The sequence below is a fragment of the Mus pahari genome, chromosome 23 (assembly GCF_900095145.1).
Source record: "Mus pahari chromosome 23, PAHARI_EIJ_v1.1, whole genome shotgun sequence".
NCBI lineage: Eukaryota > Metazoa > Chordata > Mammalia > Rodentia > Muridae > Mus > Mus pahari.
The window spans coordinates 13,089,646-13,102,122 of NC_034612.1; the positions used below are offsets into that span (position 1 = coordinate 13,089,646).

General features: G+C 51.0%; 1 protein-coding gene across 1 annotated transcript in view; it reads right to left on the bottom strand.

Annotated features, from left to right (window-relative positions):
* Positions 1–12,255, bottom strand: part of Rhof (ras homolog family member F, filopodia associated) — a 15,810-nt gene extending 3,555 nt beyond the window's left edge. Inside the window, exons 1-4 of the mRNA XM_021187248.2 lie at positions 12,093–12,255; positions 11,727–11,814; positions 417–526; positions 201–335 (exon numbers count right to left, since the gene is read on the bottom strand). Coding sequence (XP_021042907.1) covers positions 201–335; positions 417–526; positions 11,727–11,814; positions 12,093–12,227 — 468 coding nt within the window. The 5' untranslated portion in view covers positions 12,228–12,255. The remainder of the gene's footprint in view (positions 1–200; positions 336–416; positions 527–11,726; positions 11,815–12,092) is intronic.
* Between the last annotated feature and the right edge of the window lie 222 nt (positions 12,256–12,477).

Sequence of the window (12,477 nt, forward strand, 5' to 3'; positions counted from 1 at the left end):
AAAAAAAAAAAAAAGAGAGAAAGAAGAAAGAAAGAAAGAAAGAAAGAAAGAAAGAAAGAAAGAAAGAAAGAAAGAAAGAAAGAAAGAAAGAAAGAAAAAGAAAGAGGACGGCCTAGGTGATTTCCAGCTATGGGTGTTCGGGAATCGTGGACCCAGGCTATGGCTGTTCGAGGATCGCTGTAGCTGGACCCCTGACCCACCTGTGTGTAGCTAATTGGTTCCAGCCTGTCTGCCCGGAGCTTCCGCAACTGCTCCTTGTCCTTCCTCAGGTCTGTCTTGCAGCCAATGAGCACTGTGGGGATCCCTCGGCAGAAATGTGTGATTTCGGGGAACCACTGAGGGGAGAAGGCAGGGTTATTAGGGCAGGGAGCACTCTGGAGCCAAGCCCTCTCTCAGGCAGGCAGGCAGGACGGTACCTTGATGAGGACGTTGTCGTAACTGGTGGGGTTCATGACATCGTAGCAGATGAGGACGAGGTGTGTGTTCTGGTAAGACAGGGGCCGCAGCCGATCGTAGTCTTCCTGCCCTGAAATCAGGGGGCAGGGAGTGTCAGAGGCATGAACCTCTGGCTGCCTGGGGTCCCTGTCTGGGCTTTGATGGTGGATGACCTGGGGGGTGGGGGGTGGGGCTAGTTTCCTCGACAGGGAAAGGGAGGTAGATCATATGTGATCAATAGAGAAGAAATGTGAACTGCAGCCCTTATGCCAAAGGCGATACACTCCCCTGCCTGCCAAGGCTGAGACTCAGATCTGGGGGTCTTTTCCATTTCGATATCCCCAAGGCCCTGAATGCTGAGCTCCATTCTCCTTGGTTCTGGCACAGCTGTCTTCTTGCCCATTCTTGCAAATGCTAATTAGGTCGGAACAGGCACTTTTTTTTTTTTTTTTTTTTTTTTTTGGTTTTTCGAGACAGGGTTTCTCACTGGAACTCACTTTGTTGACCAGGCTGGCCTCAAACTCAGAAATCCACTTGCCTCTGCCTCCCGAGTGCTGAGATTAAAGGCGTGCGCCACCACACCGGGCAAGTTGGAACAGGCACCTTTATAAAACCCCGTCTCACAGGGCAGTCAGCTCCTAACTGCACCTGACACCCACTGGGCGGGGGGCAGGGGAGGGCATAGGATGACACAGCCCTCCACAGCCCCAGTTCAATCAGAACCTAGAAGCTCGCCTCAAACGCACAGCCAATTTACCTGCCTCTGTGTGCTGGGTGTGTACCATCATACCTAGCTGGAAGGAAACCCCTCCCCCCTCCTTATTTTTTTTAAGAATTTTTTTTTAAAAAGATTTATTTATTATTATATGTGAGTACACTGTAGCTGTCTTCAGACACTCCAGAAGAGGGCATCAGATCTCATTACAGATGGCTGTGAGCCACCATGTGGTTGCTGGGATTTGAACTCAGGACCTTCAGAAGAGCAGTCAGTGCTCTTAACCACTGAGCCATCTCTCCAGCCCTAAGAATTTTTTTTAAAGATTTCTTTATTATTATATCTAAGTACACTGTAGCTGTCTTCAGACACGAAAAGAGAGCACCAAATCCAATTACAGGTGCCTGTGAGTCACCATGTGTTTGCTGGGGATTGAACTCGGGACCTATTGGAAGGGCCGTCAGTGCTCTTAACCGCTGAGCTATTTCTTCAGCCACCAACAAACAATTTTTTAAAATGAGCTTATTTGGGGGGTGCTAAAGAGATGGCTCAGTGGTTAGGAACACTGGCTACTCTTACAGAAAGGACCCAGGTTCAATACCCAGCAGGTAACTTTTAAAGTTGATTTATTTCATGTGCATGAAAGCAGGTGGTAGTGGGTGCAAGACTTTAGTCCCAGCACTCAGGAAGCAGAGGCAGGTGGATCTCTGTGAGTTGGAGGCCAGCCTGATCTACAGAGCTAGTTCCAAAACAGCCAGGGCTACACAAAGAAACCCTGTCTTGAGAAGACAAGAAATAATTTTTAATTAACTAATTTAAAAAAAAAATTATGGGGCTGGTGAAATGGCTCAGCGGTTAAAAACACTGGCTGCTTTTGTGTGCGAATGAGTGTTTTGCTTGAATGTATGTCTATGCATCACATACATGCAGTGCCAGCAGAGGCCAGAAGAGGGCATCAGATCCCCTGGATTGGAGTGACAGGTGTGAGCTGTCATGTGGGTGCTGGGAATTGAACCTGAGTCCTCTGAAAGAGCAGCCAGTGCTCTCAATCACTGAGCCATCTCTCTAGCCCATTTCCTTGTTTGGTTTTGTTTTGTTTTGTTTGTTTTTTAAAATGGTCTCACTATGTAAGCTTTGGCTGGCCTCTAACTCTTCCCTCTGCCCCTGAAGTGCTGGGATTAAAGGCATATGCCATCCATGCATGCGTGTATTTTAGGGATTTTTTTTGTTTTGTTTTTGTTTTTTGTTTTTGTTTTTCGAGACAGGGTTTCTCTGTATAGCCCTGGCTGTCCTGGAACTCACTTTATAGACCAGGCTGGCCTCGAACTCAGAAATCCGCCTGCCTCTGCCTCCCAGTATTTTAGGGATTTGATGCAGGTTTCTTTTGAATAACCCTGGCTCTCCTGAACTCGCTTGCTCTGGCTGGCCTCACACACACAGATCTATCTACCTCTGCCTCCTGAGCGCGGGGTATGGGCCACCACTGCCTAGCTTTGTGTATTGTTTGTTTTTTGTTTTGTTTGAGATATATTTCACGTACCCCAGGCTGGTCCAGAACTCCTGACCCATCAGCCTCCAACTTCCAAGTGCTGGCACATACCAGCCCAACCAACGTGGGACAGGGACAAATAATAAACGCTGCCCTGTGGGGTGTCACCAGCCAGAATCCCTCTAATGTGTAGTTTATCTAAGTATACATGGGCCATCATGTCGTCATGTGACAGATGAGCCAGGGAAACGACCTATGCTGTCCTTTTGCCCAAGACCCCTCAACACGGGAGAAGTGGCCTCCACTGCAGCCTCCCTCCTCACTACAACCAGGAGACACCCTATGTGGGACAGTGGGGCCGTGACTCAGACGTTATCCCATATAGGACCCCAAATGGTCTTCTCTTCAGACCTCAGTCAATGCCTAAGCCTATGTGACTATCTGAATGTCACCTAGTTAACAAGAAAACCTTGAGTTCCTTGAGTGTACTAGCTGGCTACATTTCAAATGATTAATTGTCACACCAGGCTGGTGGCTGTCACTGCAGAGAGCCTCGTGCACAGGTTGGCTCTGTGTATTGCTTGCTATGACATCCTCTCCAAACTACCAGTGATTGATTGATTGATTGGTTTCCTTCCTTTTTTTTTTTTTCAAGACAAGATCTCATTTTGGCTGTCCTAGGTCTAACTATTTATATTAAACTGGCCTCCAACTCATGTAGAGATTCGTCTGCCTGCCTCTGCCTCCTGAGTGCTGGGATTAAAGCCGTGTGCCAGGGACAGAAGAGGGGGTTTGGTGGTTAAGAGCACTGACTGCTCTTCTGAAGGTTGTGAGTTCAAATCCCAGAAACCACACGATGAGATCTGATGCCCTCTTCTGGGGTGTCTTCTGGAGCCGGAGTAAGAAGAAAAAGTGTCTGAAGACAGCTACAGTGTACTTAGATATGATAAATAAATCTTTAAAAAGTATCCCCCACTCTCAAAGAGAACCCAAGTTCTGTACCCAGTCTTCACATGGCTCAGTCATCTGTAACTCTAGCTCCAGGGAATGTGATTCCCTCTTCTGACCTTTGATAAGCACTTGTCACACATGTACTGCACATACATACACACAGGCAAACATACACAAAAAAATTATTCTTTAAAAAAAAAAAAAAAAAAAAAGCCTTCGCCAGGCAGAGGTGATGCACATTTTTTTGTTAGGTTTTTTTTTTTTGTTTTTTTTGTCCCAGCCCTTGGGAGGCAGACAGAGGCAGGTGGATCTCTGAGTTCAAGGCCAGCTTGGTCTACAAATCAAGTTCCAGCACAGCCAGGGTTATACAGAGAAACCCTGTCTCAAGCCTACACCACCTCCCCCAATATATGCCCTTAATTACAACTCGATATGAAAGGGAAAATAGAAATACAGTCAACCTAGTGTCTTTGGATCCTGTATGCACAGAAACACCTTCAGGTAGAAGCATTCAGAGAAACATATCACTACCGAACAAATACAGACTTCTTGTCACCTTTCCCTAAGTCATCCAGGTAGCAAGGATTTGCACAGCACTGATACTGTATCACGAGTAGCCCAGGGTAACTGAAAAGGTATGTAAAGATGTTGTGCCTTACCGAGGATGGCGTACCACCTTACATAAGGATGGAATTTGAGTCTCCTAGGGATTTTACTATCAATGGGGGTGTGGGTGGGAGGTCTTGGATCCCATCCCCTGTGACTACCAAGAATGGGGGTGCGGGTGGGGGGAGGTCTTGGGTCCCCCCCCCCCGTCAGTACCAAGGAATGGCTGTGCTCAGATTTCCAACACTAAGGGCTCAGTTTACACGAAAGAAGCAGGTTACCCACAGCCACAGAGCGAGGAGCCAACTCCACACCACCCCCATTCTAAGTGGAATGGATACAAACTAACAGCTCTTATTCTGTAGTGGGTAAAAACGGGCTCTAGCCCTCTAAAGTTGTAGGTGCGGGTAGGAGTGATGTCTGTCTGGTGTAACAAAACACACTCTCTTCCAAAAATTTACTTAGCGCAGTGGTTCCCAACCTCCCTAATGCTAAACCCCCAACTCTAAACATACTTCCATTGCAACTTCCTAACTGTAATTTTGATACTGTTATGAGTCACAGTGTAAATATCTGATATGCAGGATATCTGATGTGACCCCTGTTAAAAGGGACACTTCACGCCCCAAAAGGGGTCGGGAACCACTGGTCTAGAGATTTCCCACCAACAGTTGTAAAATGAGGTCCAGGAACTGGCTGGTGCATGCCTCTGATAGGTCGTCCCCGCTCTCAGCAAGTCTTCCAAATGTGCCTCCTCCTGCTTGTTCCAGACAGGTTCTGTAGGCACAGACCTGTTTACTGTCTCCCAGGTAAACAGGGCACACAGTTTATCACTTGTGTCCTTTAGGAATTCCTGGCCCCCCAGGACACAGTCAGGAAGTAGTGGCTAATCACTGGTTTGCTTCGGCAGCAGAGATAAGGGCCGAGATGTGTGGGGCAGAATAACTACACACAACTCCACTATTGCATTAAAGCGAGAGAGGGCTGGGTGGAAGTGGGCGGAGTCAGGTTGCTGTAGGTAGAAGGAAGTCGACCCACAGTGGGCTGAGAGTGTTCACACACTCTGCTCTTGCTAGTCTCTCTTCCAGAAGGTTCTCTGGACAGGTTGCAGCCAGCTGGTTTTCTCTCCCTCCTTACCTAAGCAGAAAGGTCACCACCTCCAGGAAACCTTTCTTGACCACCCTGAACCAATGGCCTCTTGGTGTGTCCGTCTGTCCCATAACAAAGGTTGTCTTTTGTTTTTGCCTTAGGGTACAACTTACGATCTGATGCTGCAGGGTTGTCAAGACTTTTGTTCCCTTCCCAGGTTGGGGGGGGGGGGGTATCACTGCGCACGTCTTGGAAGTCAGGTGAGCACAGTAGAAATTAAGCGAGCAAAAGCTAAGTCCAGCCCGGTGCCCACACTGCCCTTTGGCGTTGGGTTTCCGCTTCCTGATCTGTGCTAATTCAAGCAGCACCCACGAGGTGACTCAGGAGAGCAAGTCTGTCAAGGTCACCGTTGGGCACTCTGTAAACTGCAGTGCCAAATAGCCTCGTCCCCGCTGCCAAGGTCGGCTGTCTGCTCCCACCCCCACCCCCCGCTGTTCTAAAAAGCGCCCAGCGTGTCCACAAAGGCCTCCCCACTAGGACTGAACCCCACATTCAGTTTTCTTATCTGTGAAATGGAGCTGTAAAAGCAGGGGAGACTTGGTGATCACAGAGATGCTGACTGGTAGCAATATTCATCTGTGAATGCCTACCCTGTTCAAAATGCTTTTTAAAATAAAATTTTGTCTGGGTGTGGTGGCGCACGCCTTTAATCCCAGCACTCGGGAGGCAGAGGCAGGCGGATTTCTGAGTTCGAGGCCAGCCTGGTCTACAAAGTGAGTTCCAGGACAGCCAGACAGCCAGGGCTACACAGAGAAACCCTATCTCGAAAAAACAAAACAAAAAAATAATTTTGTATAAATGCGTGCATCAATAAAGCAATCTATGCACTTGAAAAAGTGGGTGCTCATGGGAGTATTGGCTCTCCCAATCCGGACTTACAGGGTGAACCCTTTGGCATTGCGTACTGCGAACAGGCTCAAGTCATCTGCAAATGTAGTACACACTCCACACCACTGAGCTGTCTCCACACACACACACACACACACACACACACACACACACACAATTTATCAGGCAAATTTAGTATTCTGCACAACAATCATACAAGTTAGGCACTCGCTGTCTCCTAACTGGAGAAACCAAGACGCAGACAATCGAAATGACTTACCCCTCACAGCTCGTCAGACTCTGTCATAAAAGGCACTCAGGTTGTTCTGTTTTGTTTTATATTGTTTTGTTTTGTTTTGTTCAGCCTACCCCCAGAAGGCAGGAACAGAGCTTCATTCTACGCACCTGTAACAGCTAATCTAGGTTGTCAACTTGACACATCTGAGAAGAACGAACCTCAATTGTCACTTGCCTGCATCGGAATGGCCTGCGGGCATGTCTGGGGTGCAGTGTGTTATCTTGATTGCTAATTGTGGAGGTAGGATAAACGTTCCTCAGGTGGTGCCGCCCCCCAAGCGGTGGTCCTGGGTTAGATAAGGAAGATAGCTAAGGAAACGTGTCAGTAGCTCTCCTCCGAGCTCTCGCTTCAGTGCCTGCCTCTCCATCTGGGTAGCGACCCCTCTGAGGGCTGACCAACCTTTTCACAGAGATCAGATATCCTGCATGTCAGATAGCTACGTTACGATTTCTAACAGTAGCAAAATCATGGTTTTGAAGTAGTAATGAAACAATGTGCTGGGGGGGGGGGATCATCACCACTTGAGGAACTGTATTAAAGGGTGGCAGCGTTAGGAAGCCTGAGAGCCACCGAGCTAGGTTCTGTCTGGGGTTCCTGCATTGGCTTCTCTCAAAGATGGGCTATAAGTCAGCCAGGCTGTGGTGGCGCACGCCTTTAATCCCAGCACTTGGGAGGCAGAAGCAGGTGGATTTCTGAGTTCGAGGCCAGCCTGGTCTACACAGTGAGTTCCAGGACAGCCAGGGCTATACAGAGAAACCCTGTCTCAAGAAAACCAAAGGGAAAAAAAACAAATAAACAAAAAAAGATGGACTATAAATCAAAGAAGCCCTTTCTCCCTACAAAGTTGCTTTTGATAACTGTTTTTGTTACAGCAACAGTACACTAAATGAGGACAACACCCCAGTCCTGGCAAGGTTGCTGGGGAAAACAGAGGCACAAACAGCTGTCTCATGAAACTGGGAGCACCGGGGAGGGAACGGGGAGCCGGCTTAGACACTATTTGCTCCTCAGGCTTGATTCTGCCTGGCCTGACTTTTCGTAGAATTTAGTATGAGTCCTACACTGGATAAGGAATAAGATAAGGAATTTGAGCTGGGCAGAGGCAGAGGCAGAGGCAGAGGCAGAGAGGCAGAGAGGCAGAGAGGCAGAGAGGCAGAGAGGCAGAGAGGCAGAGGAGGCAGAGGCAGAGGAGGCAGAGGCAGAGGCAGAGGCAGAGGCAGAGGCAGAGGCAGAGGCAGAGGCAGAGGCAGAGGCATGGGCAGCCAATCTTTGAATTCAAGGCCAGTCTGATCTACAGAGTTCCAGGACAGCCAGGGCTACACACAGAGAAACCCCATCTCAAACAAACAAACAACAAAACAAGGACTGGAGAGATGGCTCAGCGGTTAAGAGCAATGACTGCTCTTCCAGAGGTCCTGAGTTCAAATCCCAGCAACCACATGGTGGCTCACAACCATCTATAATGGGATCTGATGCCCTCTTCTGGGGTGTCTGAAGACAGGTGGAGTGTAGTTATATACATAAAATAAATAATTAAAAAAAACAAACAAACAAAAGACAAGGGATTTAGGTATTACTGCCCTACTGTGGTGCACCTTCGGGGCCTGAGTCTTTTCTTCCTGAGCCTCCATTTCTTCATCAAGGAGAGTGGCGATTTGAGATATATGCTGATTTGTAAAACAAAAAAACTTAGGGGCTGGGCAGAGGCTAATGACTTGGGTGCAATTGGAACCCTCTAGGTTGGTCTATTAAAGATGAAAAGTCACAGAGGCGGCCAGCATCTCTTTAAGTATGCCCTTGGTTCTAGTAAGGAATGGGGGCTGTGGGCCTGAGCTCTCTTGAGTCTCAAAGTCTGTGGGGCAGGTGGAAGTGAGGTTGTCACCCTACCCGACACATTTCCTCTGTGAATTGGGGCGTCCCCTCGACAGCTGGGTTCCTTTTCCGGGACAGGGCTCCTAAGTCCCAGAGCCTGAGTTGAAGACTGGCCAGCGTGCTCCCCACAGAGTGATCTGTGGGAGGGGCATTTACACCGCAGGAGGTGAGCCAGTTGGACCAAAGCATTGCTTAGAGAAGGGATGGTGGCTGGCATGAGAAGGGGAAGCTGCTGCATTGCTCAGCTAGCCCACCCCCACCCACCTTTCCTCCCTGGGGACAGGAAGAGTCGGGGAAGTCCCAGCCTGACCTTAGCCCATGGTCCCTGACTTGACTTACTCTACGATCCACAGCCCCTGTCTTGTCCTGACCCCTTGTCTTAGCAGCTCTTGACCCCACCCCCACCCCACCCTGACCTTTTCCCCATTGATTCTCTCGCACATAGCTCCCCAAGCTACTGTGTCCTTCCAGCACTAGATGAGAGCCTTTGGGTGGTGTCTAAACAACCCCACCATGGCACCACCCCTCTGCCCAGGAACCTCCCCAACCTCACCACAGCTTCCTGTCTGAAGCTGTCAGGGCTCAGGGGAGGCTACTGGAGCTGTGCTGTGAGTGCTGTGGCCCCACCCCCTCTCTACCTCTGAGCACCCAATGCTCAGTAAAAGGCTGGGGTGTCTCTGACTACTTCCGCAGGATGCGGACAAGCAGCCACATGGGCCTTCCATACGGGCCCTGTGGGCATGGACCTAGCATTCCATTCTGGGTTCAGAAGAAAATTCAACTTTTTTTTTTGGCGGCGGCGGGGGGGGGGGGAGGTCATTCCTGTCCCGTAATTCTGATTGCAGCTGACTGGGAAGCTGCTCTCCCCAGCTCTAGAACTTTCTATGGCATTTTCTAGATTCATCTCTAACTCATTGATCTCACCCCCTTAAGCCTCCCCTTTTCTCTAGTCTAGACAGTTGCTGACCGTCATTTCCCCCCACATTAGCCCAAGACCCAGCCACAGGTAGAGCTGACTCATCTCCCCAGTGATGAATTCATTTACTCCACAGACTCTTCTAGAGCCTCCTCCTCCTGACAAACCCTGTGCACACACGAGAGGAATGACCCAGCCTCACAAGCCACTGCTCTCTGGCCAGGGAATTTCCTCCTGCCGTTCGAATTTCCCCCAGCCACCGAGGGACATTCTTGAGGGCCCATCTAGATTCTCCATACCCTACAGAAAGAGCTGGGGCCAGAGCCATGTGTGGTGGCGCATACCTCAGGAGGCTGAGGCAGGATCTGAGGGCAGCATGGGCTACTCGGGATGTTTTGAGGCTAGCCGGAGGGACAGAGACCCTGTCTCAGACAGACAGACCCACTCAGCTTGAGGGGCAGGGTAGAACTTAGTTAATGCACAAGAACCTGATTTCCAGCCTTAGCACAAAACAAAAACAAAGAGGTCTAAAGAACAGTATATGCTGAGCCGCCCAAGAGCCAGTCCCTGCGCTGCTGTGTATGTGAAATCTGGTTTAATTCCCTTGACTCGTAGCTCTGAGGAAAGATGAGAACAAGGCCCAGAAGCCTTCAGTGGCACGACCTGTGAAACCAAGTCAGAGCCTCTCTCGGTCTGTTTCCACGCACAAAGCAGAAAGTCACAGACAAGAATCATCACGTCAAGCAATCCTCACAAGCTCCTGGTGAGGGCCACTGGGCTCTCCGTCCATCTCTCCACAGCCTCCCGGGACAAATTCATCCTGACACTGCCGCCCGACATGTCTACTGAGCATCTTTCTTGTTCCAAGAGATGCCCAAAATGGTCTCTGCTCTGGTCAGGTGCTGGGGAGTGGGGGTGGGGTGCAGGAGGCGGGGCTTCCCCCCCCCAACAGAGAACTCTGGGATGTGAGAGGAAAGATTGATGGCAGAGGGAGGGAAAAACAGACTTCCTGGCCTCTCCTGTGGGGGTTTCCGTGGGGCTCCTGTGGGGCGGTATGCAATGGCTCCGTTCAGCCAGAACAGTGCCTCCAAGTGTGGTCAATGGTTCTGCCGCTCCCTGGTTCCTAATAAGAGGCATGTGAAAGTGGGTTTTCCAGACAGATTTACTGCTCCTTAAGCCACACCTCAGGAATTCCTTCCTCATACACCTGGGGTTGGAAGAGGTGGGCAGGGAGCCTCCGCTGGTCACTCAGAGAGGGGTAGGGTGTCTCTCCAATAGAACCTGCCCATTACCAGAATGATATAAAGGCCTGAGGTGGCGACCTCCACCTCCTGATCTTCTCCGGGAAGGGTGGAGAGAGTGCCTGGGTTTGGGCTCCAACTAAGATCAGCGACTGTCACACACACACACACACACACACACACACACACACACACACGCAGGGGTGGACTAGCAGGGAAGGGGCACTCAATGACGTGGTTCTACCCGTCACTAAACACTGAGTCACAGTCCTGGGTGAGGCTGTACCTGGCCCAACCTTTACCCTGCAAAGGCTGATGACATCCCAAAGGGAACCACTGTTTGTTGACTATGAGCAGAAGTCCCCTCTCGGAGGTGCTGGCAGTAGCAGAGAGTGACTTCTTTTGATCCAGACTTTAGAGTCTTCCCTCCACCCCTGAGGCAGGGTTTCTCTGTGTAGCCCTGGCTGTCCTGGAACTCACTTTGTAGACCAGGCTGGCCTCGAACTCAGAAATCCACCTGCCTCTGCCTCCCAAGTGCTGGGACTAAAGGCGTGAGTGCGCCACCACTGCCTGGGCCAGACTTTAGAGCCTTAAGCTCAAGTCCTCTATTTCTTCACAGTCAAAAACCAAGAAACCACAGAATAGACCGAGGCTCTATGATCCCAGAAGCCAGGGGCACGGGAAGAGAGGTATATTCCCACAGGACCTTGGGGGTCCCAACACACAGACCTGCCCAGCCATACGCAGCATCCAGGAGTCACGACCCTGATCCAGACCTCACTAAACTAAAATTATAGGGCTGGCCGAGGAACACAGCCCATTGGAATCCAAGCCCCCAGGGGACTCAAAGCAGAGACCAGGCAGGAACGGTAAGGAATCGAAATGAATTCTGCAGCCCTGGGGAGGCAGAAGTACAGCCCACGTTTCCTAGAACCACAGGAGAGGAACGAAGCTGGGGAATGAACAGTACTTAGCGCTGTGTGTGTGTGGGGGGGACCGGGGGTAGGGTGCTAGGGGAGGGGATCCAGAGTGTACCTCAATCTATCACCTCCACTTAAAGCTGAGATGGCCCCGGGGGTCCTTCTGGCTTCCAGAACCTCCCAGCCAAGCCAGCCAGCATCCTGCAGGGACCTGGCCTGTTAGGGTGTCCGGAAGGAAATGCCCCACAAGGCAGGGGAAACCTTGGAGATGACCACGGAGAGCCTGTGGGACTCTGGTGCACTCACCAGCCGTGTCGTAGAGGTTCAGGGTCACCTCCTTGTTACCCACTGTCACACTAGCCTTGTACTTCTCAAACACCGACGGGGCGTAGTGCTGCGAGAGAAGGGGGGTCGCGTTGATCTTTTAAGGGGTGCAAAAGAGGGCTAACCATCCCAGACATAAACCTCCCCCCACGACTGTCTAACACCCTCACTTCGACCAGCGAAGACCTGGCAAACCACCGGGCTCAGGAATTCTCAAAGGGCTCCCTGGAGGAGACAGCTGAGACTCCACGGTCCAGGTTTGGGGCCTGGGTCCAGGCTGGGGCAAACCCCTTGTTCCCGGCGGTCCCAAGCCCATCCTCACCCTTCCTGCCACCAAGCGGGCCTTACCTCGGGAAATGAGCCTTGGCAGTACACCATTAGCAAGGACGTCTTGCCGCAGCCGCCGTCACCTACGATCACTATCTTCAGCTCCTTCGCCGACCTGGGGGCGGCGGCTGGGACCGGAGCACCCGGGGCGTCCATAGCCCGGAGCCTGCAGCGCTGGATGCTGCGCGCTGGCTAGAGCCCAGATGAGCGACAGCGCAGGGGCGGGGCTACAAGGCAAGGCTACGAGGCTCCACCCACGGGCAGCTGGCGCCACCTCTGCCAGGCAGCCTCCTAGGTTCACCTCCCTGTCTTATTTCTCCTCGGCTATGGTCCGGGGACCTGGGTGTTTGTCTTGCCGTCCCAGGGGAAATGAAGGACCTGAAGAAATGGATGCTGAACCGCAACC